General features: G+C 40.7%; 1 protein-coding gene across 2 annotated transcripts in view; it reads left to right on the plus strand.

Annotated features, from left to right (window-relative positions):
• The window catches only part of LOC308106823 (serine/threonine-protein kinase BRSK2-like), a gene marked incomplete at its 3' end in the record, with an annotated part of 153,766 nt that extends 130,884 nt beyond the window's left edge, over nt 1-22,882 (plus strand). The window contains exons 13-20 of one of the 2 annotated variants that reach the window (XM_080458795.1): nt 5,877-5,937; nt 10,559-10,766; nt 11,239-11,287; nt 12,890-13,013; nt 14,440-14,620; nt 16,688-16,780; nt 19,418-19,465; nt 22,656-22,882. In XM_080458795.1, the coding sequence (XP_080314921.1) occupies nt 5,877-5,937; nt 10,559-10,766; nt 11,239-11,287; nt 12,890-13,013; nt 14,440-14,620; nt 16,688-16,780; nt 19,418-19,465; nt 22,656-22,882 (991 nt within the window). Of the gene's footprint in view, nt 1-5,876; nt 5,938-10,558; nt 10,767-11,238; nt 11,288-12,889; nt 13,014-14,439; nt 14,621-16,687; nt 16,785-19,417; nt 19,466-22,655 lie in introns of both variants that reach the window. The other variant, XM_080458796.1, reaches the window with a different exon arrangement.
• Between the last annotated feature and the right edge of the window lie 4,712 nt (nt 22,883-27,594).

The raw sequence follows: 27,594 nt of genomic DNA on the forward strand, positions 1-27,594 counted from the left end.
CCATTTATAGACGGGAATCAACGTTACACGAGTTATTGCAAAAAGGAATAATCTACCAAATCCAAGACTATTTACCGTTTTCTATGAATATTCACGGAACAGCAAGACTTTTTTTCATTATTATCTTTAGCTGTTTTTGTAATATGTAGTAGTATTTATAATATGTTTTGAAATGATATGAGACAAACATTCAGTAAGTATTTATGTATGAGTATTATAAGTGAAATTAAAGCAATTAGTCCCTGTTATTGTACTTACATTGACAAGCTATAGGTTGCACAGTTGGATGATAATTTGGTTGAGTAAAGTTTTAGTTAATTAGAGCGTGCCTCCTTGTTTGTTAGCTGAATGTTTCCAGCCCGGCCCAGCAGGAGTGGCCTGCATGTTCGCAGCTGGAAAACCTGTTCAGCTTCTGTTTTCTTAATTCTGGGGATTTCTCCATGCAAATGATGACTCAGCAGAGACCATTAAGCCAAACATAACTGTGTGTAAACATGTACCAGAGAGGAATAAAATGCATTATTTGTGTACGGTAAGGTAGCAGGTTAAATGTCTCACCGACTCGAGCATGCCCCATGAACGTGATTTTTTTTCTCGTCTTTTGATTTCTCGACCTCTGCATGTTTGTTTTGATTTGATTCATGGTATATTTCTTTATTGTTTCTTTATTCTACTGTGCCAAGTTTGATTTTTTGAGTATTGCATGCCATACGATAGGATTCCCCTTATGTGACTGCCTTTCTGTCTGTCTCTTTATTTTCTGTCTGCCCCTTTTTTTTAGCAAATCTGTTTTCAGTAAAAGCTTGGATATCACAAACGCTAACTGCAGCAAGGAGGAAAGGTATTGGTCCGCTCCTTTAATCTCCATTCATTTATTCCGTCTATTGGTTTTCCTGTGTTTGCATTTGTTTACCCCTTTTTTAGTGTTCATCGCTGGAGTTTTTACATGTTGTCGTCTTCTACTAACAAGTGTCTTTCTGTTTGACGTCACCATTTAAGACTCTTTTTTACTAAGAAATAACTTCCGACAAAGATCAGTGATCAAAGGCTGATAAATGTTTATAAAGCAAATAAACAAATCTGTCACAAAGTGCTGCAAATGATAAATATTTCCAGAAATGAGCATTAGCATCCACTCAGAACATTAGACTCGATGTGTTAGAAGCTTTTTGCTGCTTTTCTCATCCCCAAAATGTACTCTGATTACCTTCAATAACGCATCATGTTTGTATTTATTTGGATACTCGTGTACACCATAGGTCAACCATTCCACATTTGAAATGGTGTGAAACCACCTTACAATTCTATTGTGTTTTTTTAATCACTTAAAAAAAAGAAGAAATATTTTAATGTTATTTTTCATATTTTATTGTTTTCATTAGTTTAGTTTTTCATTTAGTTTCCATGAATTATTATTTTTTTTTATAATATTCTATATTCATCTTTTTTGCTTCTTTTTTGTACTTTGTATACTTATTACGTATTAATTCGAAAATAAATTTTGTTCAGCTTCACCTGCAATTCATACTGAACCGCTCATTTATCAATTATATATATTTGTATTTACGTATTTAACTTATTTAATCACAATTATTTTGGGAAGATTTTTAAAAAGAATATATTTGTATTTTTCTGTGTCTTAAGCACACATCATTACAAAATATAATATTTTAAAATTAATCATTAAAGTATAATTTTTCTCCAATTCAATTGGTTACTTTTAATTCCATCTTTTAAATGCTTTTCATACGGATATGAAAAAAATTTTTGGGCCTTGTATTTTGATTTTGTGCTTTATATTTTTCTCTCCTGCTCAAAGTTTGGATGTGACATTATAAGATGTCTTTGTCTGCCAACTATTAATTTCTTGCGTACAATGTGGTTATGATAGAAGGGGCTCATATTAATGGAATCATTGCGAAGAAAGCAGTGATTTAACGTTGCAGCAGTGCACCAACATGCTGAACCTTCATCTTTACTGCATATGCAATTTGGCCCCAATAAACTATGGGCTGTCCAATGTATCCAATGACACGTCGTGTATCAGCGCTGACATCCAAATCGACAGATACTGAAGGTGATTTAAAAGATAATGAATCTAAACGCTGCAGTAGAAAGGAAGCATAATATTCTCTCTATGAAATCAGCACACTTTCCCCGCTGCACCGACTTTCTGCTTTGACTTCACTCCTTCAGCCCGCGGGAGGCGAAGACTGTTTTTAGGTCAACTTCCTGGCTCCTCTTCTCTCCTCCTCCCTCCTACTAAACATCTTCACTCCCCATCATCACTGTGGATGTGTGTGTGTGTGTGTGTGTGTGTGTGTGTGTGTGTGTGTGTGTGTGTTTTTGGATGGTGTGTGTTTTGAGAAGTGGGGGGTACATTTGTTTGTGCTTGGCTGGCCTGTTGTTGTGCAGCCTCCCTGTGAGGCTGACCTTGCAGAGTGAGGGAGGGTGGGCTACAGTTTGTCTATGGATTTGCGGCCTGTATGGAGATTAGCATGAATTAATTGCCAGGAATGCAGATGGAGCACAAACAGGAGATGGAAATGAGGCTTTGCAGTTCCACTGAATAGCCCTTTATCTCGCTCGTCATCTAATTGGCGAGATCCGTAAAAATGAAGCTTGTTGCGTTCTCCTCTTCATCACTGCAGACGAAGCGGGAATTAATTTTCAAGATTTCAAAGAGGAGCCGGCCCTGGCTTCCTGATTGTGCGGCTAGATGGGTGTCACAGTTAATGAGCTGCATGTTTGCAGCAGAAGCTCCTCTTCTGGAGCGGCTGACAGTGTGGAGAGTTTCCTCATCGTCATTAATGGAGTCGCTGTGTGCGTGTGTGCTGGAAACCATTCAAGCACCTCCTTAATATTAGTGAACACCGCCGATACAGTTTGTGTGACTCTGATCAGCATAGAAACACGTCACCCCCTAGATTGTTTAATCATCCATCGATAATCAATCAGTCACTTTTTATAGATACAGGAGTTTTCAGGCCGCAAACTCGTCATGATTAAGAATTTTTGAGATAAAATCTTGATTAAAAATGTGAAGTGATAGACAAATCTGGTAAATGTAGTAAAAAAAAAAATAAAAAATGCTATGTGTGTGAAGCCATTAAGAGGAACAGGTGCAACAACTGTCAACTATAATGCAGACTCATGCTAAAGTTTTCAAATAAAGACTTTAACCAATTCAGGAAAATGGTATATATTAGTAAGTCTGGCTGAGGTGTAAGCATGTGCAGCTACCTGCTGACCCTCTATGTAACTGATATCTGGGGTACTCAGCTGGATCCATGGTGATCTCACAGTCTTAACTTGCACTGATAGTGAACAAAATAGAAATCTGCTTGTCCACACATAATGATTCGCTCACTTAATTACTGGTAGCATGCTGTTTCTGGGTAAATTATGCTAATTCTACTTGGCTAAGATGATCAAAGACCCAATGTGGTAATGCCACAATCATTCTAAGCTGGGGTCTTAGCTGAACTTGGAGGGACATTCAACCCGGAAGCCCCCAATACTTGGTGTTTATGGCTGCAGACCATTTGCACTAACCAATTAATCCAAAAAACAGATATTTGAATTGTGGGTAGAAATTCAGAATGTCCAGGTAGAGAAATGACAAAAGCCCCTGGTGCGGATTCAAACCCCAAACTTTTTGCTGCAAGGCAACAATGCTAACCACTGCAACACAAGGGCCCCACCCCAGCCCATAAAAAGAAAAAAGATAAGGACTACCGTTCATCTTTAAAGATGAAGAGTAATTACACAGAACAATCTATAGAGTTACTGCATGATATTATGAAAGTAAGATATATTACTAGCCTATAATAAATTGTAAAATAATGAGGTTGAGACATTAAATGTATTAGACATCGTTTGGGATTTAACAATAGTGCACTGTTTTTTAATCTGCTTTTATATTAGTTTGGATGGTGAATATATGTATCTCAGGGGCGGTCCTTATAATTCAGTAAATACCAGAGAGATTGAATGTGGCAGCCTCACCGAGACGCTTCACCATACCATCTCATGTGATAACATCGCAGCTGTTTGTGAGAGTTAGTTTGTGTGTGTGTGTGTGTGTGTGTGTGTGTGTGTGTCTTGTCAAGCATATTTAATCTTGATTTACTGTTTTAATTTTCCATAATCAAACAAAGTCATTGTCTAAGGGTAATTAAGTTACATAGTCTTCATAGACCTTGGCGGGTCTGTACAGTTTTTGGTTGAAAATAAGTGTTGTTGTGGCGGCTTAAAGCTGTCTGCAAAGTAATTTGCAGACAAAAAAACGGTTGCATGTCTTCGGTAGATTAATTTTGGTAGTAGTTGATGCAATGCAATGGAAGGTGTTGTATTTGTGTGATTGTTCAATAAGTCCTCGTAGGTGTCAAGAAACCAGAACACCTAACCAGCATCACGGTTTTTAGAATTCGATTGTGTGTACAGGCTCGCTGTGCAACTTTTAGTCGTTTGAAGTTATTATTTTTTTAGACCTGTTTATAACCCTTTTAGAAAACACAGTCCCACATGGGATTGTTAGAGCCATGGTCCTCATAAAGCACAAAACCAGTATGTGTGTGTGCATTTGTTCGTAACGACATTTTGGCAAATGCTAGAATGAGAAGAAGGAAAGAATGGAAAGTTTAATGAATCGTAAATGAAAAATGAAAAAGCACACGAAGAGAAGAAAAATGAGCAAAGCTAATGAATTTTGCAGTGATTGTATGGCTCAGGGTTTATGTGTGTGTGTGGGTGTGTGTGTGTGTGTGCGCGTCTGTGTCTGAACCATCTGTACATTTTGTCATTAACGCAGGATACGGTTCATGTTGCTTTTATTTATTTATTAAATTTTTTTTAATGTTGTGACCTTTTAGAGGCACGTTTTTCTGAAACAAGAGCTAACATCCTGTATCTAGCAATCTAGCAATTTTCAAGAAGCAGGTCAACTAACCTCAGCAAAGATATTCTAACAATGGGAACGATGGGTAATGGGAAATATGGAGACTGATAAAGTAAACCGTCGTCAGGCTAAGCTAAAGCCTCATTTCCATGACGTTTCAAGTGAAAACACATAATTTTTCCATTTTCATTTCAGAAACATTTAAATGGCAATGATTTGAAAACGATGTTAGTTTACATGAAAATGGCAGAAATACTGAAAATGTTAATAGTTTTCTTAATGGGCCAAAGGTGGTGGTTGTTGTTGTTTGTTTTGTAATGCAACCACACGCATGCGCACAGAGAACAACACGATATTAACATTAACCATGGGAGTACACAGACATTCTAGTGGACAGACGACCAAGTTGGATTGTTATTTCAGTGACTGTCAACTATAAAACTACCAAGAATATAGACTGGGAGTCACGACGCTCTGGAGGAAACATTGTTATTGCCCATCTACTCGCACATGTGAACAAGTTGTTGTGTAAACAGACAAAACGCTACAGATGTTTTGCGTTTTCACTTGAAAATGTGGTCATGTGATGGGGCCAAAGTTTGATCTGACCTGTTGTGGACATAAGGACAATAAAAAAACAAGTCAATTATTTAAAAAAAATTATAGTTACAGCCTATGACGACTTTTTATGGCGCTTTCTAAATGAGTGTTAAATGATAACATATGTCATTAAAAGCTGGCGTAGAAATAAACAGTGGAGTCCCAGTTGTTCCTACATTATGAAACAACATGAAATGTAGTGGTTTATGTGATATGATTAAATGACAACATGTTTGTGAAAAGGGTGTCAATCTTAGAATAAAACAACAAAAATGATGTCTCCTTGTACAAGTCCGCTTGTATCAACATGTTTTGTGTGTGTGTGTGTGTGTGTGTGTGTGTGTGTGTGTGTGTGTGTGTGTGTGTGTGTGTGTAGGTCGCGGTCGATCAGCGGGGCGTCCTCCGGTCTCTCCACCAGCCCTCTCAGCAGCCCTCGGGTAAGTGTCGCTTGTTTAGACGCAGTCTTTGGTTTCTTTTTCCCACATTGCACCTCGCTGGCTGGCTCTGCTGGCATGCTGTTACACACACACAGACACACACACACACACACACACACACACACACACACACACACACACACACACACACACACACACACACACACACACACACACACACACACACACACACACACACGGTTCCATCCACCTCAGCCTGTCATCAGCAGCTCACACCACTGTGAGCTTCATCCGGAGCCTGTGAGACGCACAGCAGAGACAGAAATTGAGACAGTCCTCACAATTGGGATTCTTTTGGTCCTACTTGAAGTTGTTCACATCACAAAGCATCCACTGGGACTTTGTGCAATCATTCAGATTCAACCTCACTGTGAACAACAGGCCAGTCTGTCCTGCCACGTCAGGAAACATTGAAACTACTCAAATCCCCCCCAATTACTACAGTTAGTGAAAATATTTCAAAACTTTGACAAATTCTTGTTATTATCAGACAACAGAATGAAGTTGAGTTTGGTATCATCACGGTTATATCACACAACATACCAAAGCAGATATTTAGCAGCAGGACTGTGGTGAAGTTATGTTTATTCGCATTGCCATTTAACCATTTTACCAAATAACCAGTGTTGGAAATTACATGTTTGAAAGTGATGCGTGACCTTAGCACCAGTACATTTTCCGATAACACACAAATACCTAATCATGATTAAAAAATAAATAAATCACTTCAGTTAATTTGTAACCCATTGAATTTGATGATAACATTTTGTTGACTCTCTCTCCCTCTATCCTGGTCACTGAGATAACTATGAGCTGTAGTAGCCTCAGTCAAACTTCAATTTGTAATGGATACTATCCCACTAAACTCCTTTTTTACTTGAGTGGTGGTTAAATAATTCAACACTTACACAGTCCTCCTGACAGCAACAATAAACACATTACTCTATATGTCTGTAGCTGCCTGCTTGTTGTATTTTATTCTCATCATTGGCCCATCAATACATTCCTTTTAATAACCAATATATAGAGCATCTAATGTGTGCCAGCAACGTTACAACGGTACACCATTAATAGAACTATCAAAAGGGTTCAAGACTTACTTTTTCAAGTCAACAAATGACTAGTAACTGTCATCAAATAGTTAATTTCCACGTCTTACACAAAACTGCAAATGACACACCGTGACAGTGTCGTTCAATGAATCATCATTGGTCTTCCTCTGTGCTCTGTTACATCGTGGACTCTCTCACTTAATCCACGAGAGATACTAAAAAAGAACCACGCTGCTTGAAGCGAGCAGGTGAGGCACATCGCACTCTTCGGAAACCCACTGCTGTACGTCACACCGAGCTTCGGATGAAGCGGGGCCGCATCCATCTGAGGCCAAAACACTTCAAACTCCAGATGAGATCCGGCGATCAATGTCCATACAGACCACATTGTCATGCAGCTGCGGATTAGCGGCGGAATCGATCCATCAGAGAGAAAAATGTTGGGTTCTTTTTTTTTTCTTTTTTTTTTTAAATCCTTGTAAACTGAAGAGACGAAGCAGAGACGCAAACTATGTGATTCAACCCTCAGCTCCCATGGAGACATGCATTTTTTACAAGTAACCCTCAGCAAGGACGCCGCCCGTGTGCCATCAAACATCCTCTGCCTCGCAAAGACACACAGAAGCACTTCTTTTTATATAATGAATGTCATTGTTTTATTCTTCACTGCAGCACATTATAGTCTGCTTATCGGCTTCAAACTGAGGAGGAGGCAGATTTTTGTCTTTAGTTCCACTTTATATACCAAGTGTTTGACTGAAAGTGAAAAAAAAAAAAAAAAAAAGAGTTTTTAAACTCGCTGAAAATACATTTAAATGTTGTAAATCAGGCAAGGACATTTCAGCAAGTTGGCAGCTCAAAGTGGAAAACAACAGGAAAAAGGCAAAAACAGACACAATTAAAACAGCGAATAAGAAGAAAGTGGAAATAAGAACAATCATTAGAAATTTTATGCAAAAACTGAGAATTAGAATAGGAACAAAAACTGTTTTTGCAGCTTTTCTTTTCATAATCATTAGTTGATAAAGCTGCCTTTCATTCAGATTATAGCGCATCCTCCTCCGCTACCTGATCTAACTCCACTAAAAAAGTACATGCACAACTAAGCAAGACTATCAAAATAAGTACTTACTCTGTAACTGCTGTAACCAATTAAGCACTTTTACACATTTTTAAAACAGTAACTCAAACATTGTGCCCACACCACACATATATTTAACTTGCACAACACTGTTGATAAGTGAGTAAACACAACGCTTAGAATATCAATATTAAAGCCCCTCCAGGCATAACAACATTCTTTACAGTTGAAGCTTATTAAAACACTTAAGCGTGTTTTCTTTATATAATCTTCTTCATGTGTCAGATCAATTATACTCTTGATAGCTGTAATCACACGAGAGAGAAAGTCCTCACCTGGTTATTTAAAACCAGCCTTTATGTGTGGGGTTCTCGCTGGATTACAAGTTTTTTCGTGTAGAAAAAGCGAGGAGCTCTTCAGCTTCATTGTTTCCGATGGGCCGAGCTCCGCCCTGCTGCTGCTGCTGCTGCAGTTTGTTCAGCTGCAGTTTGTTCAGCTGCGGGTCTTCACCACTCGGATCGGCTCATTCATCCCACAGCATCATGCGTCAGCACGGGGCATGCTCGCTGGCAGCTCTCCCGCAGAGGAGGGCCAAGCTAAAGCTGGTAGCTTTCAAGCTGGGTCACTTGCTGGTAATTAGGGATGCACCGATGTATCAGACAGCAATCCCAAATACTTCTATTTTAAACAATGTGAAATACAGAGTTTTACTCATTTTAACTGCTGTTTTGTTTTTTTGTTGTTGTTTTTTTCATTTGGCTGAATGTGATCAAGCTGATCAAGGTTTGTTTGTCAGATACAAAAATGTATTTTCCACATGTATTTACCTCCTCAACAAAATTTTTTATGGAGCTTTAGGCCAAAACTTGCACCAGGTAAATAGGCAAGGCTTTCACATAGAGCATTTTTAACTCTTAAAAAATTAAGTGTTGACGTAAAACTATAATTTCTTTATTGAATTGTCTATTCTGGGAACTGAAAGTTATATAAATGCGATTGAGATGAAGTTGCCATGAAATGAACTCTGATACCACAAGTTAAACAGGTATAGCAGTTGTAGGCTGCATAAGAAGACTTTTCAAGCTTATAATAAAACTCTCTCGCACAAGAAGTTTGTCTTCGGAAATCTGCAATCCGACCAAAATCTCAACCTATTGTTTTTTTGTGATTTTATTCCGTAGAAATGATGCAGAAGCTTTGTCCAAATATTGGATATGCAGGTGAAAAGGTTTGCAACAAGAAGCAATAGAAGAAAATACAAACTAGAAAAAATACACAATTTTAATAAAACTTCAGTGAACGTGCACTTGGTTCAAGTTCATTGTTCTTGTAAAGTAACTTTAATTGACGGATGTAGGCAAACTACAGAATTATTACTGTTAAATTGAACTTAGTGAGTAGGATTTCTGACTTGTGATGCGTCTTATACCCCAATGAAAATGTATCTGTGGGTCTTAAATAGCAATCTGTCAGGCCTGATGAGTCTCTCAGAATCATAACCCTGTGCCTTATCTCACTTGTAAAATCCACTAAAACAGCAAAACTGACCATAAATGTTTATATTGCTTTGTTAATTAATGCACTCAAACACATATAAATGCAAACAGTGCTCCTCTATGGCGCTTTTATGTTTCTGAGTTAAAACATTTCAGAAGTATTTAAGGTGTGGATCTCAAAGGGAAATCAGCGCTCGTGTTTACTTGAGAGTTGAGATCTCGGTGCATCCCTACTGTTAATGCGCCATGAATGCTCCACTGCAGCCTCCTGATTGGCTAATCACTGTGCTAATCGCATGTTCTGTTTTCTTTCTTTCTTGCACTCTCACCACTTCCTGCCTGCTCCACTTCTCAACCCATCTGCCACGCTCCTGTTTTTGTTTGGTTCCCTGCTGTGTTCTTTTTTTTTTTCTTCTTCTTCTTTTAAATGGGAATGAACCATTATTGGCCCGTGCTGTTCCTCCGGCTTTCTCATTGGCTGACGTCTGCTGTCATGTGTAACGGTGCATGACCGATCGCAGCCCAACCGGCGGTTCTTCATCCCGCCCCAGTCCCCAGACCTGTGTCAGTCCCCCAACTGCAGTCCCACTCACTCCCCTGAGGTCCGCCTCAATGGGGTGGGGCCCCGCACACCCAACTCCTACCAGCCAAAGATGGGGTCCCCCCTCATGCACCCCCGCACGCAGACCCTCCCCGCCAAGCCCAGAATGTCCGAGAAGCCCCTGCAGACCACCAGGTCCAACCCGCTCCCCAACACGACCCAGACCTCCTCCACTCCCAAATCCGAGCCCTCCACGCCCTGCCAGCATCTGGCTCCCTGTATCCCCAACAGTCCCCGGGTGAGGCGTCACCCTCCCCTCACTGTCCCCCCCAAACTCTCCATCCCCCTCTCCCCGGTGCCCCCTATGTCGCCCCTCCGCCGCTACCACCTCCACCCTGACCACAACGGCAAATCTGTCCCCATCACGCAGGTGACCCCTCACCCCTCCCCCAGAGGGAGCCCTCTCCCCACCCCCAAAGGCACCCCAGTGCACACGCCCAAGGACAGCCCGGCTGGCACGCCCAGCCCCACGCCGCCGCCCAGCCCCTCCATTGGCGGCATGCCCTGGAGGACGCGCCTCAACTCCATCAAGAACAGCTTCCTGGGCTCGCCACGCTTCCACCGCAGGAAAATGCAAGGTAGGGGAGGAGGGACGGAGCCGGATTAGAATATTCTCCTCCTGAAAAATCCGTCAGGTCAGATTTAACGATATTATCTCATTCTTATCTGGATGATAATCAATTCCACTGAAATTGTTTATGCATCACACTGATGTAGCTTCGGGGAGGAAGTGCGAATCATCTCCGAGCTCTTAATAACTCCATTTAGCTCCAGTATCACGATGAACTGCAGCCTCTGGCCAAGTCATAAAGAAGATAACAACCTCATTACTGAAGGCAGAAAATTGACCATTTTTCTCCTCTTTTTACTTTAGTTTAGGTAGTTTGCTCATGGCGGCTTTGCTGTGCCAAGAAATCCCTGCAGACAAAATGAAGTAAACCATGATTAGGATGAATATTGTTGCTTACATTCGGCACTCTGGGAGCACATCAAGTCAGAGTTGTGGATCTCTACAACCGCAAAGCCTTTGACCTCTGTTTGTGTCCACAGTTCCCACCCAGGAGGACATGTCCAGTCTCACCCCCGATTCCTCTCCAGAGTGAGTAACTCAGCAACAACACCCAAATTACTGATTTGTGTATTAATCTATGTTTTTTTTTTTTTTTTTATGTTTTACTTTATTTCTTTTTATATTTATTTTGAACTGCTTCAGCTCAAAGATACAACAACGGTAGAGCTGCCACATGCTATACAAAGGATTAAAGCAGTGATTTTTGTTTTGTGTTTGAAATCAGAAACAGGTTGACTTTTTACATTTTGAAGAGGTACAATTGAGATGCAGCTTTATTTATGTTGGGTTTATTTAAACGGCATTGTCGCTGATGAAAGCTACAGAGGTTATTCAATTAAATTCATGGATCTTCAGATTTTTGGGGGGAAAATCTCTGATTCCTGTTTGTGTGAATATTTTCTGGTTCTCCTACCTCTTAATGGTATTCAGTTGAATATATTTGATTTAGTATTGTCTTTTTACTTAGATAAATAAACCTGTGCGTCATCTGCGTAGAAGGGAAAGTTACTGCTATGCTTCTCACTGTGTTTTTTTTTCTGCAGGAATCATCATTTGTTCTCTCAATAAATAAATAAATAAATGGGGGGGAGACACAATAAAAAATTTCCTTGGGATTGTCGGTTTGCAGGTTTAAATCTCACAACTGACCTGCTCCCTGGGCGTTGCACAGTAGCTGTTCATTGCTCCGTATTGACGAATTAACTGTAGAGAACAACTTTTGCCATATATTCGATGTACGTGTGACAAATAAAGCATTGTTCTTCATGTAAGGTGTGAAAAGTATGGGTCCTAATACAGAACCCTGGGGAACTCCAGAAACAATGCCAGTATGGGTCCAGGGATTTTTATTGATATCAAGAGTTGAATGTGTCTGATAAATATGGTATAAACCAGTTTAGTGCTGTTCCTTTAAACCCAATGACATGTTCAGAACCTGGTAGTAAATGTGGTCAGTGGTATGAAATGCTGGGCTGAGATCGAACAGGACAACATCAGAGAGGATCTCTTTCTCTGAGGTTATGAGAAGAATGTTTCCTAGAGCTGTCAGTTTGAGGATTTTCAATCAATAATTAGAGCACAGCTTTACAAACAAAACATTCCTTGGGAAATGGTAACTCAACTTAAGATGTCATTTTCAATGATTTCACAAACGAAAGGAAGATTAATTGCATATCAGTGTGTAGTTGGCTCAAACACTTTCCTCGAGTTTTGGCTTTTTAAGAAGAGTAGAAGAGGTTTAATAACGGCAACCTTGAAAGCCTCTAGGTTGAAGCATTTAAGTAAAGATGAATTAATCCGACCCAATATTGACATTCTTTTCAAAGGGAGGAGTGGATCTAATATACTGTACATGGTGATGGTTTGAATGAAAGAACAGCTGATTCAGCCCTGAAAGATAGAAGCAGCATATCTCTGATTCAGATATCACCGGAGTGGACTTGTTTAATACATGATAGTTCAGGGGGAATGTGACTTGTGTTTTTTCTCTAATAGCCACAAGTAGCTGGTTATTTCACGTCAAAGTTAAATTTTCTTACCTTGATTTATCTTCATTAACACATTCTTCTTCACGTTGTAAATAATGTTTGACGAACCCAGATTTCCGACTCGCTCCCCTCCCCTCTGCAGGCTGGCTAAGAAGTCGTGGTTCGGAAACTTTATAAACCTGGAGAAAGAGGAGCAGATTTTCATCGTGATCAGAGACAAGCCTCTGAGCTCCATTAAGGCCGACATCGTCCACGCCTTTCTCTCTGTAAGTCTCCACCTTCGTCTTCTTCAAAATGCAAACCGTATTCATCCCATTGCGCCTTACCCACGCCACGGAATGGCATTGCAATGAGATTTAGATGAATTGTGCAAGTTTAATGAGACATTAAAGTAATAAATGAGTTAATCAGAAGTGTTTCCCGAGGTCTTACTTCAGGCTTGGTGGTGCAGTTGAGGAGCGACTGTGAGACGTTTCCTCTGCAGGTTTCATCTTTAATTGGAGAAACTCAAAACTGATAAGCTGACAGAGCATTTTCACGTTAACGTCGACCTCAATCTGCCTTTTCTCACACATCTGAACGCCATGAATTTCTCAAGTCTGTATTGTCTCAAGTTCAAAGGAAAAGCTAAAAAAAAAAGTTGAACGTCTTCATCATTATTTTTGCATGAAGCACATTTCCAACAGTTTTCTAATATTTCCTGCAGCACCTAAAGAATAAATGAAGATCTGTAAGTAAAACTGACTTAAGCCAAAGTATTTAGGTTAAACTGTTGGTCGACGTTAAAATTGGTGTGTTTAGAACTGTTCCTCCAGCAATTCCAAAAAGGTTGGGACACTGCATGCTGTGAGAGTGTTCAACGTTTGGTCCACTCACATCTCTAATAGGTTAAGAAACTCAGTAAATCTCAATCTTTTCTATTCATCATCATTTTGAAACAGTCCATTAAGAAGAGGAGAATTTGTTGAGGAACTTGAATGAGCCAGTTTGAAGAATGTTAGAGGACAGTACAAATGTATGTGATACAATGAATGGAGTAAAAGTAAAACAGAGATCGATTTATGAAAACACTCATGAAATACTAATACATGCATGACCCTTGACCCCCATCAGCTCCCCAAAGCACCTTAAGGTGGCTGCTCACTGCATCCACGAGATAGGATGGATAAATGCGGAAAAAGATTATTTACCCAAGAGGATTACTGAAGTATGATTCGATGAGTTGAGTTAGTTGCCACCTCTGGAAACTGTACTGGTGTTTTCTCAGAGTAAACTGAATCGGGCTAACTGGACTTGATAATGTCTTGGCCACACGAGGTCACACGGCGTTCAGAGGGAGTCGCTTATCATGGAAGATTAACTTTTGAAACTGAATTAGAGATTTTATTTAACGGAGAAGAACAATGTTGTACAATGTGGAGAGATTGTGGTGTGAATTGTGTCTTCAAAGGAGTGCGGCTGTTCCTTGACCTGAGTGAGCTCTTCTGTGTTGAGCTCATGGGTTTGTCGAGTGGTTGTTGACTTTCACCTTTATATCGTTTATTGCACTGTTGGTTGTGAGGTGGCACATAAGCACCAGGCCACTTCTCTCAGAGTGAGGTCTGCCGTTCTCCACCTCCAGCTGACCTGATACAATGACTCATGATGGGCGACTTTACATCCCTCCTCTTCTCATCCCCTCTTTCCTCTCAGATTCCCAGTCTGAGCCACAGTGTCATCTCTCAGACTAGTTTCCGGGCCGAGTACAAGTCCACTGCCGGCCCGACGGTTTTCCAGAAGCCGGTAAAGTTCCAGGTGGACATCACCTACACCGAGAGCACCAGCGCCACCAAGGAGAACGGCATCTACTCCGTCACCTTCACCCTGCTGTCAGGTGACCAGCAGCGGAAGTCACACACCGCGCCACTTATTGATAATACGTTCTTGATTATTTCAGTAGTTACTGCAAACTAAAAGTAAACTGTTACTTGGAAACGCAACTGTTGCTTTAACGGTCTCCTTGAGTTTGACCTGTGTTAACAGTGTGTTTTGGTGTCGTGTTGCTGTGACATGCTGGAGGAAGAGGCTCGATAACCTGGATGTTAACGCTGCTTGAAAGAACCAGAATTCTGAACTTCGTGACAAAAAGATTCAACAATTAAACAACTGGGAAATACTACCGATACGCAAACAGATTTTGTATTAAAAAAAAAGAAATAAATTATGTTAATTTAAGGTTGCTAATGCTACTAACTACTGTGAGTTTAGTCTAATTTTGATTACATTTGATAATTTATCATGTTGCTCATGGTTTGGGACGCTAATGTTAGTGGGTTCAGTTCAATGAGCAGAGACAGACGCTCGACAAAAATAAACAACACAATGAAATTCGTATATATGCTAAAGAAGGTAAATATTTTCACTCTCTCTGCAGCAGGGAAATTAAACAGTTTGGTAGAGTAATGAATACAAAAGAGGTTATTCTACAGCGAGAAGCCCCAGTTAATGATAAATTACCGTAATTGCCGTTGATTAAATGTTCCCAGCATTTTCCTGATGGACCTGCAGCTTCACTGGTTTCCAGCTGTGTATTTGGGAGCATTTTAAAGGTCATGTAATAAATCTACAAAGCTCAACGATAGAAGAAGAAGAAAATATTAATTTCATTGCAATTTAACTTCCCCTTATTATTTTTACTCGTCTGATGTTTGACAGTCACATGGGAATATCTCTGAGCTTTAAAAAATCTGAAATGGTACAAATAACCACAATCGGCCATTAAATGACGGCTGCTTTTAACAATGAAACATCACGGTTTCATCATTTTGAATGTGATTAAGAAAAATGACGAGATAAATGTCTTTATTTAAAAATGTGAGATTTTCATTCCTAAAATAGTGAAATGATTAACTCCTTTACAAGGCGTCTCATTAATTCCACTTATGCTCAAGTATTTGGTGACAGAGTTGACGTAATGGTTCAAAATAACATGATGAATAAAATAAGAGGAGTGTTTTCTTCCCGAGCTGACAGAGTTCATGTGGGGTTTGCTGTGTTTCTGTGTTACGTGGGCCAATGAAACATTTATAAAGTGGCCATGTTCAGGAGCCTCAACATCTCAAGGTCGCTGCTCACCGCCAGTTTTCCACACGGTGAATGATGCAGCTTTGTTCACTCATGTTTTATATAAATACATATTTTTTTAAATCTCTCAGCTGCTGTTTATTTTTTGAAAATATGAAAACCAGAACCTCCGGATTCCTCTGACCGCTCAATTCTTCGAAAATGTGCAAAGAATAGAAAGTTAACTTGACTTAGAGACAATATAACACACTTAAATTAATCAATATTCTCTTAAGTTTAAATTAAAACTCTTGTTTTTGACCCTGGTTTTGTACAGATCATTTGCACCATTTACTACTTATACTGTATTTCTTGATTCCTACTCAGTCTGAGTTGGTATCTCAGTTACTGTGGATACTTTAAAAATGTGCTGGGACTGAAAACCAGGTACCCTGACAACATCGATTTGGAATCCATTCTAAAATAATGTTGAAGAATAATCAACAAGAAGTCTGAACCCTGTTGAAAAACCAGTCTGAAACTAGTTTAAACAGCTCACTGGATCCAGTTTCAAACCTTCACCACAACGGTTAATATATCCAATGTTGGCTAGAATATATGACAGTATCACTGTTTCCTCTGGTAAGTTTCACTGTCCACATTTTATAACTATTTTAAGTTTAATAAATATTCTGGTACGAAGCAGGTGATAGAGGAACATTTTGTATCAGTATGTATTTATACTGTTGTATTGATAATTCTATTCTTCTAATCTTCAGTTGTTTCGAACTTTACTTTGGCTTCTCTGTGTGTTTGCTGCAGTGACGGGATTCTGTTAACATATATGTGCTGATAGTGAGCGTGTGTCACTACAAGGCTGCTCTGCTCTCCTCTGCAGGTCCGAGCCGGCGTTTCAAACGTGTGGTGGAGACCATCCAAGCTCAGCTGCTCAGCTCCAACGACCAGCCCGGCATCCAGCCGCAGATATCTGGTAAGTGGAATCCCCCTCGCCACTCGTCCCCGACTAGCCCCCCCCCCCCCCCCCCCCCCAGCCCTCCTCCTCCTCCTCTTCTTCCTCCACGTCCTCACAGCCTCCCCTCCCTCCTACCCAGCCACTCCTGCGGCCCACCTCGGCTCGGACCCGCTCAGCTAAGCTCGGCTCGGCTCAGCACACTGCTTTTAGCACACGGCATCCCCACGTGCATGCCCCTGCCACATACCATGGCGTGCACACCGACACACACACACACATATACATACACACAGTAACAATATTGAATGAGCTCGCAATGTGCCTTCGCTGGGCTGATTATAACCACTCAGGAGCCGCACATCAAACTGTAATTTATCCTCCGCATACAAGCAGCAGCAGCTCGGCTGACTCAGCAGAAACAGGCACACTCACAGGCTAATGCTCAGCCAGGCTAATGGATGTTTACACAACTTTACACGTGTACAACAGCATTTGCAGCATTTATGGTGGAGAGAAAGGTGTCGAGTCACAAAAAGACTTCCCACAATCCCCTGCAATCTTCTTTGGACTTGATTGGAGATTCTCTTTTGGGGCTGCCTATAAGCACATGGATGAATTTGTGGAAAAAAGAAATATGGAAGAATAGAAAGAGTGATTGTGTGTTCTCTGGCTGTCCTTGTTAGTTTTGTTCTGTTGGTGTGACGCGTCTCACATCTGTGGTTATTTACTTGATAATGGTCCCCTCTGGTGGTGGAGCAGAGTAACTACAAAACACATCTTCACGCTGCACACACCAGAGCTCAGACATGCTCTCACATCACCTGCATGGAGTCTCTCAGCAGATAGTTTGGAGGGTTTCTTTTTTTTTTTTTTTTTTGGGCCTGATCTATTATTTTTGTCAAATCCAAACTATCTCTGAAGTGGACCCAGGAGCACCGGTGTGTCCACTCACTGCCACAGATGGGAACTGTTATCAGGCTCTGTATGCACAACCACCACCACCTCCACCACCACCACTGTGTAGATGTGCCAATAACCCACATCTCTGTCTATCTGATCTCTCTCTGTCTCGCTCTGGCCTGCCTCTCCATGCCACCCTGCTTCTCGTCATCCACAGCTTCACTCTAATGCCGTTTTGGATGGACTCAATATCACCAGCATGCTCCATCAGATATAAGAGAAACCCACACACACACACACACACACACACACACACACACACACACACACACACACACACACACACACACACACACACACACACACACACACACACACACACACACCATCGAATGTAGCATGCTTTTTCCCTGTGACATGAAGAAGTGAGTTAACTGTGTATTTGATGGTGTTTCTCTGCAGTTCGAACCAGAAACTCTGCATGTGTTGAATGAAATGTACTAAACACCCAGCGGCTCTGCGGACATGTCAACCCGACGGCCCTGTGTGTGTGTGTGTGTGTGTGTGTGTGTGTGTGTGTGTGTGTGTGTGTGTGTGTGTGTGTGTGTGTGTGTGTGTGTGTGTGTGTGTGTGTGTGTGTGTGTGTGTGTGTGTGTGTGTGTGTGTGTGTGTGTGTGTGTGTGAATGTTCAATCATTTTCTGACGGCCTCATGAATCAGGTATTTTGATAATAAATCGTTAAATAGCAGCTTCAGTTCAGACGATCACAGAAATCACTTTTAATTCTGACTAATGTTTAATGTTTTAAAATTTAAATGACTAAACATTTTTATGACTGTACGTTTTCAGGAGATGAATTATCCAAAGGTTTTCTTGAATAGTAGCAAATTATTATAAATATGCTGAATTATTCTCTGAAATGTATTACGTCGAATAATATGTGATGGGGGTTTTTTCTTAAGACTTTCAGTGAAATAAGTCTCTAGAACACACAGATTTTAAAAGCTATCCCCTACAGCTAAATGAAACGTGGTTCTTAAGTGATTTTTTTTAGAAGAGCTATTTAGTTTAGAAACAAGACAAATACAGTTTTTGCACCAAATATAAATGATATGCTTTCTTCAAGTCACAGCTGAATAAAACACAAATGCACTGACTGAAGTATAAACCTGAAAATAAGTTATAGTGCAAAACTGCTGACTAATCTGTATTTTTCTGAATGAAAAGAAACAAAATAGAGGATACGACACAAAGTTCAGTTGGAAAAACTTCTGTTGAGTTGTGAAACATCAAAATGAATGGTATAGAGCCATGTATTGGATTTTTTAATCTCTCGCTGGTCCATAAAGAATCCATTTTTCCATTTAGCCTTTCACACTTGTTCCGCACTGAATCAGTGGATGTTTGTTTTCTCTCCGCTTCGCTTGTTTTGAGGAATAAACCTCCGAGCACCTCAGCAGCAGTTTGAACATTAAAGCAACTAATTACCATCCAAGATGTGAATAACTTTGCTGCGAGGCAGAAGAAACAACAACAGTCAACAGCGTCTGGTTAAATCCTCTTATTTTTGACTGTTTGTGAGAACAAACAGAGAGTGTGAAGGAAAAACCGTCAAGACTGGAGTTTGCCCGAGCGTGTGGAAAATGAGCTGAACATTCACGTGCGTGGCGTTGACCTGGCGAGGAGGGACTGTGATGTATTTGAAGCGCCGGGCCTCAGCGGCTTGGTGTTTCTGACACTGTCCTCTGCTCTCAGATGGCTCTCAGCGCTCTGCCTCTTTGCCCAGTAAATCCTCCAAGCGTGGTAAGACACAGAGCCACCGGGAGCTCCCGGCACCAAACAATAATCCAAATGAAAACCAAAAACACCCTAACTCCGGCTTTTAACACACACCGGCAACGTCCTCGAGGCTTTTCACCAGCACACCCCGACCTCACTAACACAAGAGTGTGTGTGACAGTGTTTGTGTGTGTGGGCTGAAGATACTGAGTCGGGTCATCTTAACAAGTCATTTAACGAAGAGGGAAACCTCGCCCCACACATCTGGCCGGCTTCTTGATATCAATATAAGTCAATTTGGCTCTGGTGTTCTGGTTAGGTTTTCCTCCCACAGTCATAATCATTATTTCTTAAGCATTTTAAATGAAAAAAATATATATATAAATGTTATGTGCAAAATGAAAAAAAATAGAATTACAATCAAACACAAAACAGGTCAACATTAAAGGGTTCATATTAAGAAGCTTTTCAACACTTTCACATGGGTGTTGTTGATCCAAAAATGTTGTATTCAAAGTTTCTAGCCCCAAATCCAGCCTCTCCTTGATTTTCCGCCATTTGAATATTGGATCATAGGAGCTGCATTCAGAATCTGCTGTGTCTGTGTGAGCTGGACTGGCTCCGCCCACACATGCCCATCTTGGGAAGAGGAGGAAGTACTTCCTCTCGTGGTGCCATGTGCCAGAGCAGAGCTGCCTCATTGTGGGAGGAGTCAAAGGGAGGTCCTAGCTTGATTGGGATTGGTTAAACCCCCGATGACACTATATAGGGTTTGATTTCTGATTGGCTGGTTGGAGCAACACGCGACATCTCAGGTATGGGGACGATTATTACTGTTGGAAAACCATTAGAAAGAATATTTGTCATGATATGACCCCTTTAAGAAAATATGAGTGTAGATTTATTGCCAGAAAAGAGTAGAAATATATTTACTTGTTAGTTCGTTGAAAGGCTCCAGCAGATTTCTAAGGATGGGGGAAAAGATCTACACCGACTGTTTGCAGGTTTCTACATTTGACATCAAACATACTGTTTATTGGCTACTTGAACCCCATTAAGAGCAACTCAGTCTGTTTTTTGGTTGAAAGACTGGAGAGACAAAAAAGAAACTTACAATAATCCAATTTAACCTGCAGTCGTTCCTCTCAAAGGCTCAGTGAGCAGATCTATACAGAACGGTGGATCACTTAAATGCATTTTCAAGAAATCTGAGTTAGTTCCATATATTTATGTAGATAAAAAGAAACTAAATCATAACAATATTTTAAAAAGTGTTTTCACAAGTTTCGTCAATAAGAAACATTGAAAAGAAAATCTAAAATGCAAATAAATTATGACTTTTAACCATATTTCACCATGTTGGGACACTCAGTAATCTGTGCATCTGCCCATAAACAAAATGCCTAAAAGTAGTGAATCATTTCTCTACTTTTCAAGCTAAAATACAGTTTTAGTAAATCTGAGAAAATACCTATTTTCTCACGTCTGAGATTGAAAAAATTTGACTTTTAGTCAGTTTCTCTCACCCTTCATTTAACCAGTGGTTGACTCGGAGTCTGATGACTAAAATGACTTGATAGGATGTGTTTTGCCACTGTGTGTGTGTGTGTGTGTGTGTGTGTGTGTGTGTGTGTGTGTGTGTGTGTGTGTGTGTGTGTGTGTGTGTGTGTCTCCTAACTTTTTTTTGCATGACAACGCTTGGGTTTTCCCACCTCCTCTGAAGCTTTCCATATTTGAACTCACTGAATAAAAAAGAAAGAGAAAAAAGCAGATTAGATGCAGGAGTCAGCGTGTTGTAACAGAGGGATGATGGTAAGTTAATCCTTCACAGTTAACTGATCAACACGAGTTTAAACCACTGAAGGACGCACTGATTGAAGACTAACCCCTGCAATGACAAGTGACCGTGTGTTAATGTCTGCACTGTGCTGTATTGTTGCATGTTTTATTTGAATCATTCTTGACTGTTTGAAAAGCACTGACAAAACCAAGCCCTGTACTAGCAGATGGATGTTGTTGTGATGGATGTCGGTATGATGGCGCGTTTCAACGGGAGCTTCGGAAGACTTTTGAGCTGTTCAGTGAACAGCAGGTTACACCTTCTGATGTGAAAGGAGGAACAAGATTAAAAAAAACCAAGAGCTTCACCAGGATCTCAGGAAACAAGACAAAGTTAATAAGGTTTGCTTCAGGTTTGTTTAGTATTTAAGAGGAATCTTCGATTCTTGGACAAGCGAATAGGCAGAGATAATAAACATGAACCTTTTAAAGAATACAAATAACAAATAGAGAACAGACAAGAAAGAACCAAAAAAAAAGAAATGACAGAAAAAGAACAGAACAAAATAACAGCAAAGAAAGAACTGAAATTATGTGACACTTAAGTACAATTATATTAGAAAAATGTAAGTCATAGCACACACAAAGGATTAAAGAAAGACAAAGAAAGTGAAGAAGATAGAGGAGAAAGAAAGAAAGACAGAAAAGTAGTTAGATTCCAGGACAAGGTCATTTTCAGAGCAAAGGTACAAACCCATCATGGGATCCACATAAATAAAGAACATAAAATAATACAAAGAAAGAACAGGAAAAATAGAAAGAACAGGAAAAAATAGAAAGAACAGAATAAAAGAAAGAGAACAGAAAAAACAAAAACACGGAAGTTAGAATTTTCTGAAATCTAAGATCAAAGATCTACAATTTTTTAAGATTCATTGACTTTTTTTGTCTTTGAAGTTTCTGACGGTAAAACTTTCCTTGATTCAGATTAAAGACGAAATGATGTTTTTCACTGATGCATCTGATATTGATTCGATAAATCTTTGTATCCTGACGCATCCTGTGAAGGAAAACGTTTCATGTTGGAAAACGTTGAGATAAATAGTATCTCTTTAAAAAAAAGAAGATGTTTTCTTTCCTGTGCTGTTAATTGATGCTCCTGGCACGGTGTCTTCCGGCGCTCCGGTTGGCTCGCCATCTGGCTGGAGAAACTGAGACTCTGAGGAACTTTTAAGAAAAGTCCCATCGAGCTCCATGTCCTGAATCCCCCTGAATTCACCCCGCCTCAAGAGTCTCCATTTCTCCAGCTCTGCTCCTCCTCTCATCCCTCCATCTCCTCCTCCTCCTCACGTTAACCCCATTGCTCATCTGTTGTTTGTTCTCTCTCTCTCTCTCTCTCTTTCTCTCTCTGTTTCTTTTCTTCCCGTCTGTGTAGGCAGCCCGTTGAGTAACTTCTTTGACGTAATTAAACAGCTTTTTTCAGACGAGAAGAACCTCCAAGCGTCCCACTCCCCCAACGGCGCCCCCGCCACGCCTAGCTCCCCCACCAAGCATGCCCCCGGCAGCAAGCCCAGCCAGCCCCCGCCCAATGACTCTAAATGCCCCCCCGGCAAAGACAAAACAAAGACGGCGGCCGGCAACAGGACGCAGGAACAACCTTAAGGAGCGCTAGCTGTGCATGAGTAGCCGCGGCGATCAGGTTCTTACAGCGGAGAGGAGAGCTGCTAACTTTGCCCTTTAGCTCGGAGAGAAAAACGACAAAACAAATCTACTTTTTGCCTATAAATTTTGTACTGTATCATGGGAATGGCTCTTTCAGTTCAAAAGTCTGTCAGTATTTTACAATAAGTAGCCAATGTAGCTTGGTCGTCCCTCCCCTGTGTCCCTCACTGTGTCCCCCCCCCCGGGGGGGTCTTTCGGTGGGTGTGTGTCCTCATCACATGTGTGACGGCTTCACTTGTCTCTGCCACCAGGGATCATCCATAATAGCTATTAACCTCGGCGGCCCTCAGAGACCAGCCGCCGCCAACCACCGCCACCGCCGCCGCCGCCGCCAGCCAACACAGTCTGAAGACGAAAAAAAAATAATAATAACAAGACAGAGGACCCCCTCACCTCCCCCCATTCCTCTATTCCCCCTCTTCCTCCTTCTCCTTCCTCTTCTTCGAGTTCTTTCTCCGGCCGCATCAGTAGAGTCCACGTCGCCCTGCAACCGCCAAACCCAACACGAGAGACGTCTGAGACACGTTGTACAAAGGAGAAAAAAAAGCCTTAAGACAGTGATGTTTGTCATTCTACACACACACACACACACCCACACACACACACACACACACACACACACACACACACACACACACACACACACACACACACACACACACACACACACACACACCTCCTCTTTCCTGTTTCTTCCATTTCTCTCACATGACATGTACATAAATAAAAATAAAAAAAACACACTTCTCAAAACAAACTTTTTTGGCGGGATGTAACGACTCCATTGGAGGACGCGGGAGAAGAAAGCGGTGATGGATGACGGGCAGGCGGACGGGCTCAGGCTGGATTGTACTTCTTTTTAATGTCGTGTTTCTTTGTGAGCGGCGGGAGCGTTTTCCGAGCTTTCTGTGAACGGGTTCTTGCAGTTAAAAGTCGCTCATTAAAAGTACAGTGAAAACGGGAGTTTGGGGGGGAGGGGGGGTGATATTCTATAAATGAATGATCTATTCTGTTGTACAGACTAAATAATGTTGCGTATGTACAAAAAAAGTGTAGTTGTGATATTCTGTTTTTAGAGCTGTCGTCTTCTTTTTGGGGGGGGGTTTGTGTTCCTGTACGGGCGAAGTCACACCAGCAGTTCAAACCGGCCATCAAAGAACATCCTGTGTTCGACCATTAAACCTTCCAGGACAGTGACAGTATTCTGTGTGTGTGTGTGTGTCTATGAAACCACGCTACACACATCACAATTTTTAAAATAATGTTCATTTTCCATTATTTTGTCTAAAAACCTTACATATTTGTACAGGTTACCAGCCTGCTGAGTGATCTTATCATTTATCCAAAGTTTGGGACTATAAGAAAGATTATTCCAAGAAGAAACTAAAAAAAACTGAGAGGGTGAACCTGAAAGATCTGACATGAAAAGAATGTAATAGAAACTGACAGGTCAGCTGGTTGAAACAGTAGAAACAGCAAAGAAAAGATCTGATTTCTAATGAATGATCTCTTCTATTTCCATTGACCAGCATCCTTGATGTAAACAGATTTAATACCTGAGTAATAAGTGGAACTATTTGAAGGATCGAAGCGTCATAGTTGGTTTTAACACAGCAGGAGGCTGTTTTCACATTTTAAAATAGACTGTAGATCATTTTAACATTTGTCAGATTTGGTAGAAGTGAGAAACCGAAAACCACCTTTGGCTATTATTTCTATTCATTTGAGGTAAAAAATAAAAATAAAAAAAATGCACAAACGATGCAAACTAAAATATCTAAATGTTTTGAAAAGCGCTGCAACAAAATCTAATAATTGACATTTAGTCGATCATTGTTAAGCTCAGTCAACACGCTGTTGGTCAGTGAATCTATCTGACATGATTAAAATGAAGTTAATGCATCTTTATAAAAGTTTTAATTTGTGACCTAGAAATGCTCATTTTACGTGTTGGACACTTTTTTCAGGACATGCAGAAATTCTTACAAAGCCTAATGACTAAAGTGTCTTTAAGTTTCAACTATTTCCCAGTTTTGAACTTCTGGTGTGATCAAACCTCACGGATTAAATGTCTCGTTTTGCACTTCTGACCAAAAGCCGGGTTCAGTTGCACTGCGTCAACACGTTTTTTTTTGGTTTTTTTTAAAAGTCTTTTATTTTTCTTCTTTTGTTTGAGTTCCTTTGAATTATCTGCAGGTTTCAGACAATGTTGAACTGCTGTGTATATTTTTCTACTTTTTTGGTTCTTTTATTTTATTTATTCTCTGTTATTTATATGAAAAATGTAGAGAATGTTTCTTAATGTCAGATTATTTAAGGATATTTTTGTCATGTTTAAGTTATTGGATCACAGAGAAAACGAAAACATTTGTGAATCCTGCTTTTCGGGTTTAGTTCAGTTTGGGTTTTGGTTTTTTTCCTGGCATTTTTTCGACGAGAGAAACCTTGTAAAATACGTTTTTGGGAGAAATGATTTACCGTAATTTAAGAATGTAGACGTAGCCTCTTTGAGAGGAACAAACCCTTTGTTGATATCCGTCGCCCCCCCCCTCCTCTCTGCGTATGAAGACTCAGAACTCACCGAACAAACACTCATCCTGTAAATAAGCCAAGTTTACTGACAAGCTTATTTAAAAAAAAAAAAAAAACAAGGGGATTCCTACTCTTAGCTTTGACCTCGTACGGTTGTTTGCATGTTCAGCATTCGTCTTTTCTTTGCATGTCGTCGTTGGAATTGTTCTCCTCGTTCCCCTTTTCTCTCCACACTTATTTCTGTTTTTTCTTTTTGTGCATTTGCTTTTATTTGCCTTTATTTATTTATTCTTAAACTATAATTTCCTCTGCCGTCCTCTTTCCCCTTACTTGTTTTTTTTTTTTTTTTTTAATGTTTTGTTATTACTGTGCACAGACAGTAACCGTGCAATGCATCCTCCTTAACTCATTCTCTCGTAGAGGGACCTCGCTGGCGATCGGGTCGCCCGCCCAGACCAGCTGGGTGGGCGTTGGGTTATCAGAGAGAAAAACTAAAAGCAATACCTTTCATCGTTCGCTTTCCTCTTTTTTCTACTGTGGGAATCCAGAGCACACAGAATGGACTCGGAGCACGGAGCGCTACTACTGAGCAGGATAACCACTGGCAATGTATTCCCTTGTGATGTTACTGTGAACAACTTCAGTGCTAAAGGAAATAAATCTGTTGACTTTGGAGCGCTTTGTGTGTCACGCTGGCTGGAGGTTGGTTCAGCTTGATGCTTTATTCAAAGTATTGACATATTTGGGTTATACATGCCGTCGTACAATAGGTTATCATCTCTTGTGTTTCGTTAAAAAGTTGATTTCATATATATATATATATATAAAGTTATTTATTCCCAACAGCTTCTGCTCAGACTGAAGCAGGGCGTCTGCAGCTTCTTCCAACAGTGTTTTAAATTACAAGCAGGGAAGTTCCAAACCCCGGCTGGGAATATGACAAGAAACAGCCAACAAATCAGTTAAAAGAACAAAAAAAAAAAACAACTGAAAGATCTTCAAATGATGTCCAGCCGCTTTAACCTGGATAAGTTCAGGTGATGGCAGACGAAGTCATATTTAAATGTACCAATTATTCTAAATAACTTCACATTTCCTAAGCAAGTCACAGAAGCTTGGCAGTCGTTCATGTGGCTGGAGTTCATCCAGAGTGCATCATTAAGAAATACGTCCGAATCGTCCCTCCTAACTCCTGAACCATCGACTTCTCCTGAACCCCGGAAGTGTTTTGTGCGGCGGCCATGATAAGGACTGTCTGAATTCTCAATAGGCCAAGAAATGGAAGCTCGTTACTTCCTTTAGAGCCTCCTTTAGCGTAGGAACCACTGATGCTTCCTTTATCAAAGGAGGCGAGCTCATGCTGCCCCACAAGTCCTTGCGGCGACAACATTTAAAGGGACCCACTCATCCGGGCGTTCAGGGAAACTCACAATGTCGGAAAAAGGGAGCAGATCATGTAAATTACCAAAGAAATAATCTGCCCTGAAAAACTTTTAATCATATAAAACCCAAATGCCTTTTTTGTAGTCCATTTTCGGAAACTTGGAATTCTTTCCCCACCACGGCAGACGTCATTAACTTGCGCCGCCGTCGCATTATTATGACGTCACTAAGTGAAAGGGCTGTCCGACTGCCAAACTAACGTGATCGTCTTTCACTAACTCCTTTAGGAAGCCTCCTAACACCTTTCACTAACCCCGTGACGTCATCTAGGGGTTAAAGTAAAGTCGATAGATAAGGAGTAAGGAGGGACAATTCGGACGTACCCGTCGTCTGGACTTCCGATGGCGGCCATATTTGCGTCTCTGAGCTCTTCAACATTCCCACCTTCCTCATGGGAAATTCAGAGTTTGACAGCACTCAGGTGGATTTCTTCCAGCTTGAGTTATTCATGAAGATATCCTTCGTTTCAGTCTGTACCCAACAGCGATCACATCACTCCGTTACTCAGTTCATACAAGCAGGATATCAAAGTTTGACCCCATAAATTAAGATTCTTTTTACAAATGGATCTTTAAATATGCTGTTCATGGCAGTCTGTTCTTCTACAAAGAGATTTACAGTATGGCTACGATTCCCAATCACACACACACACCCCAGTGTGGTGTCTGGAGCGTTTC

The sequence above is a fragment of the Lipophrys pholis genome (assembly GCF_963383615.2).
Source record: "Lipophrys pholis genome assembly, chromosome: 2".
NCBI classification, from domain to species: domain Eukaryota; kingdom Metazoa; phylum Chordata; class Actinopteri; order Blenniiformes; family Blenniidae; genus Lipophrys; species Lipophrys pholis.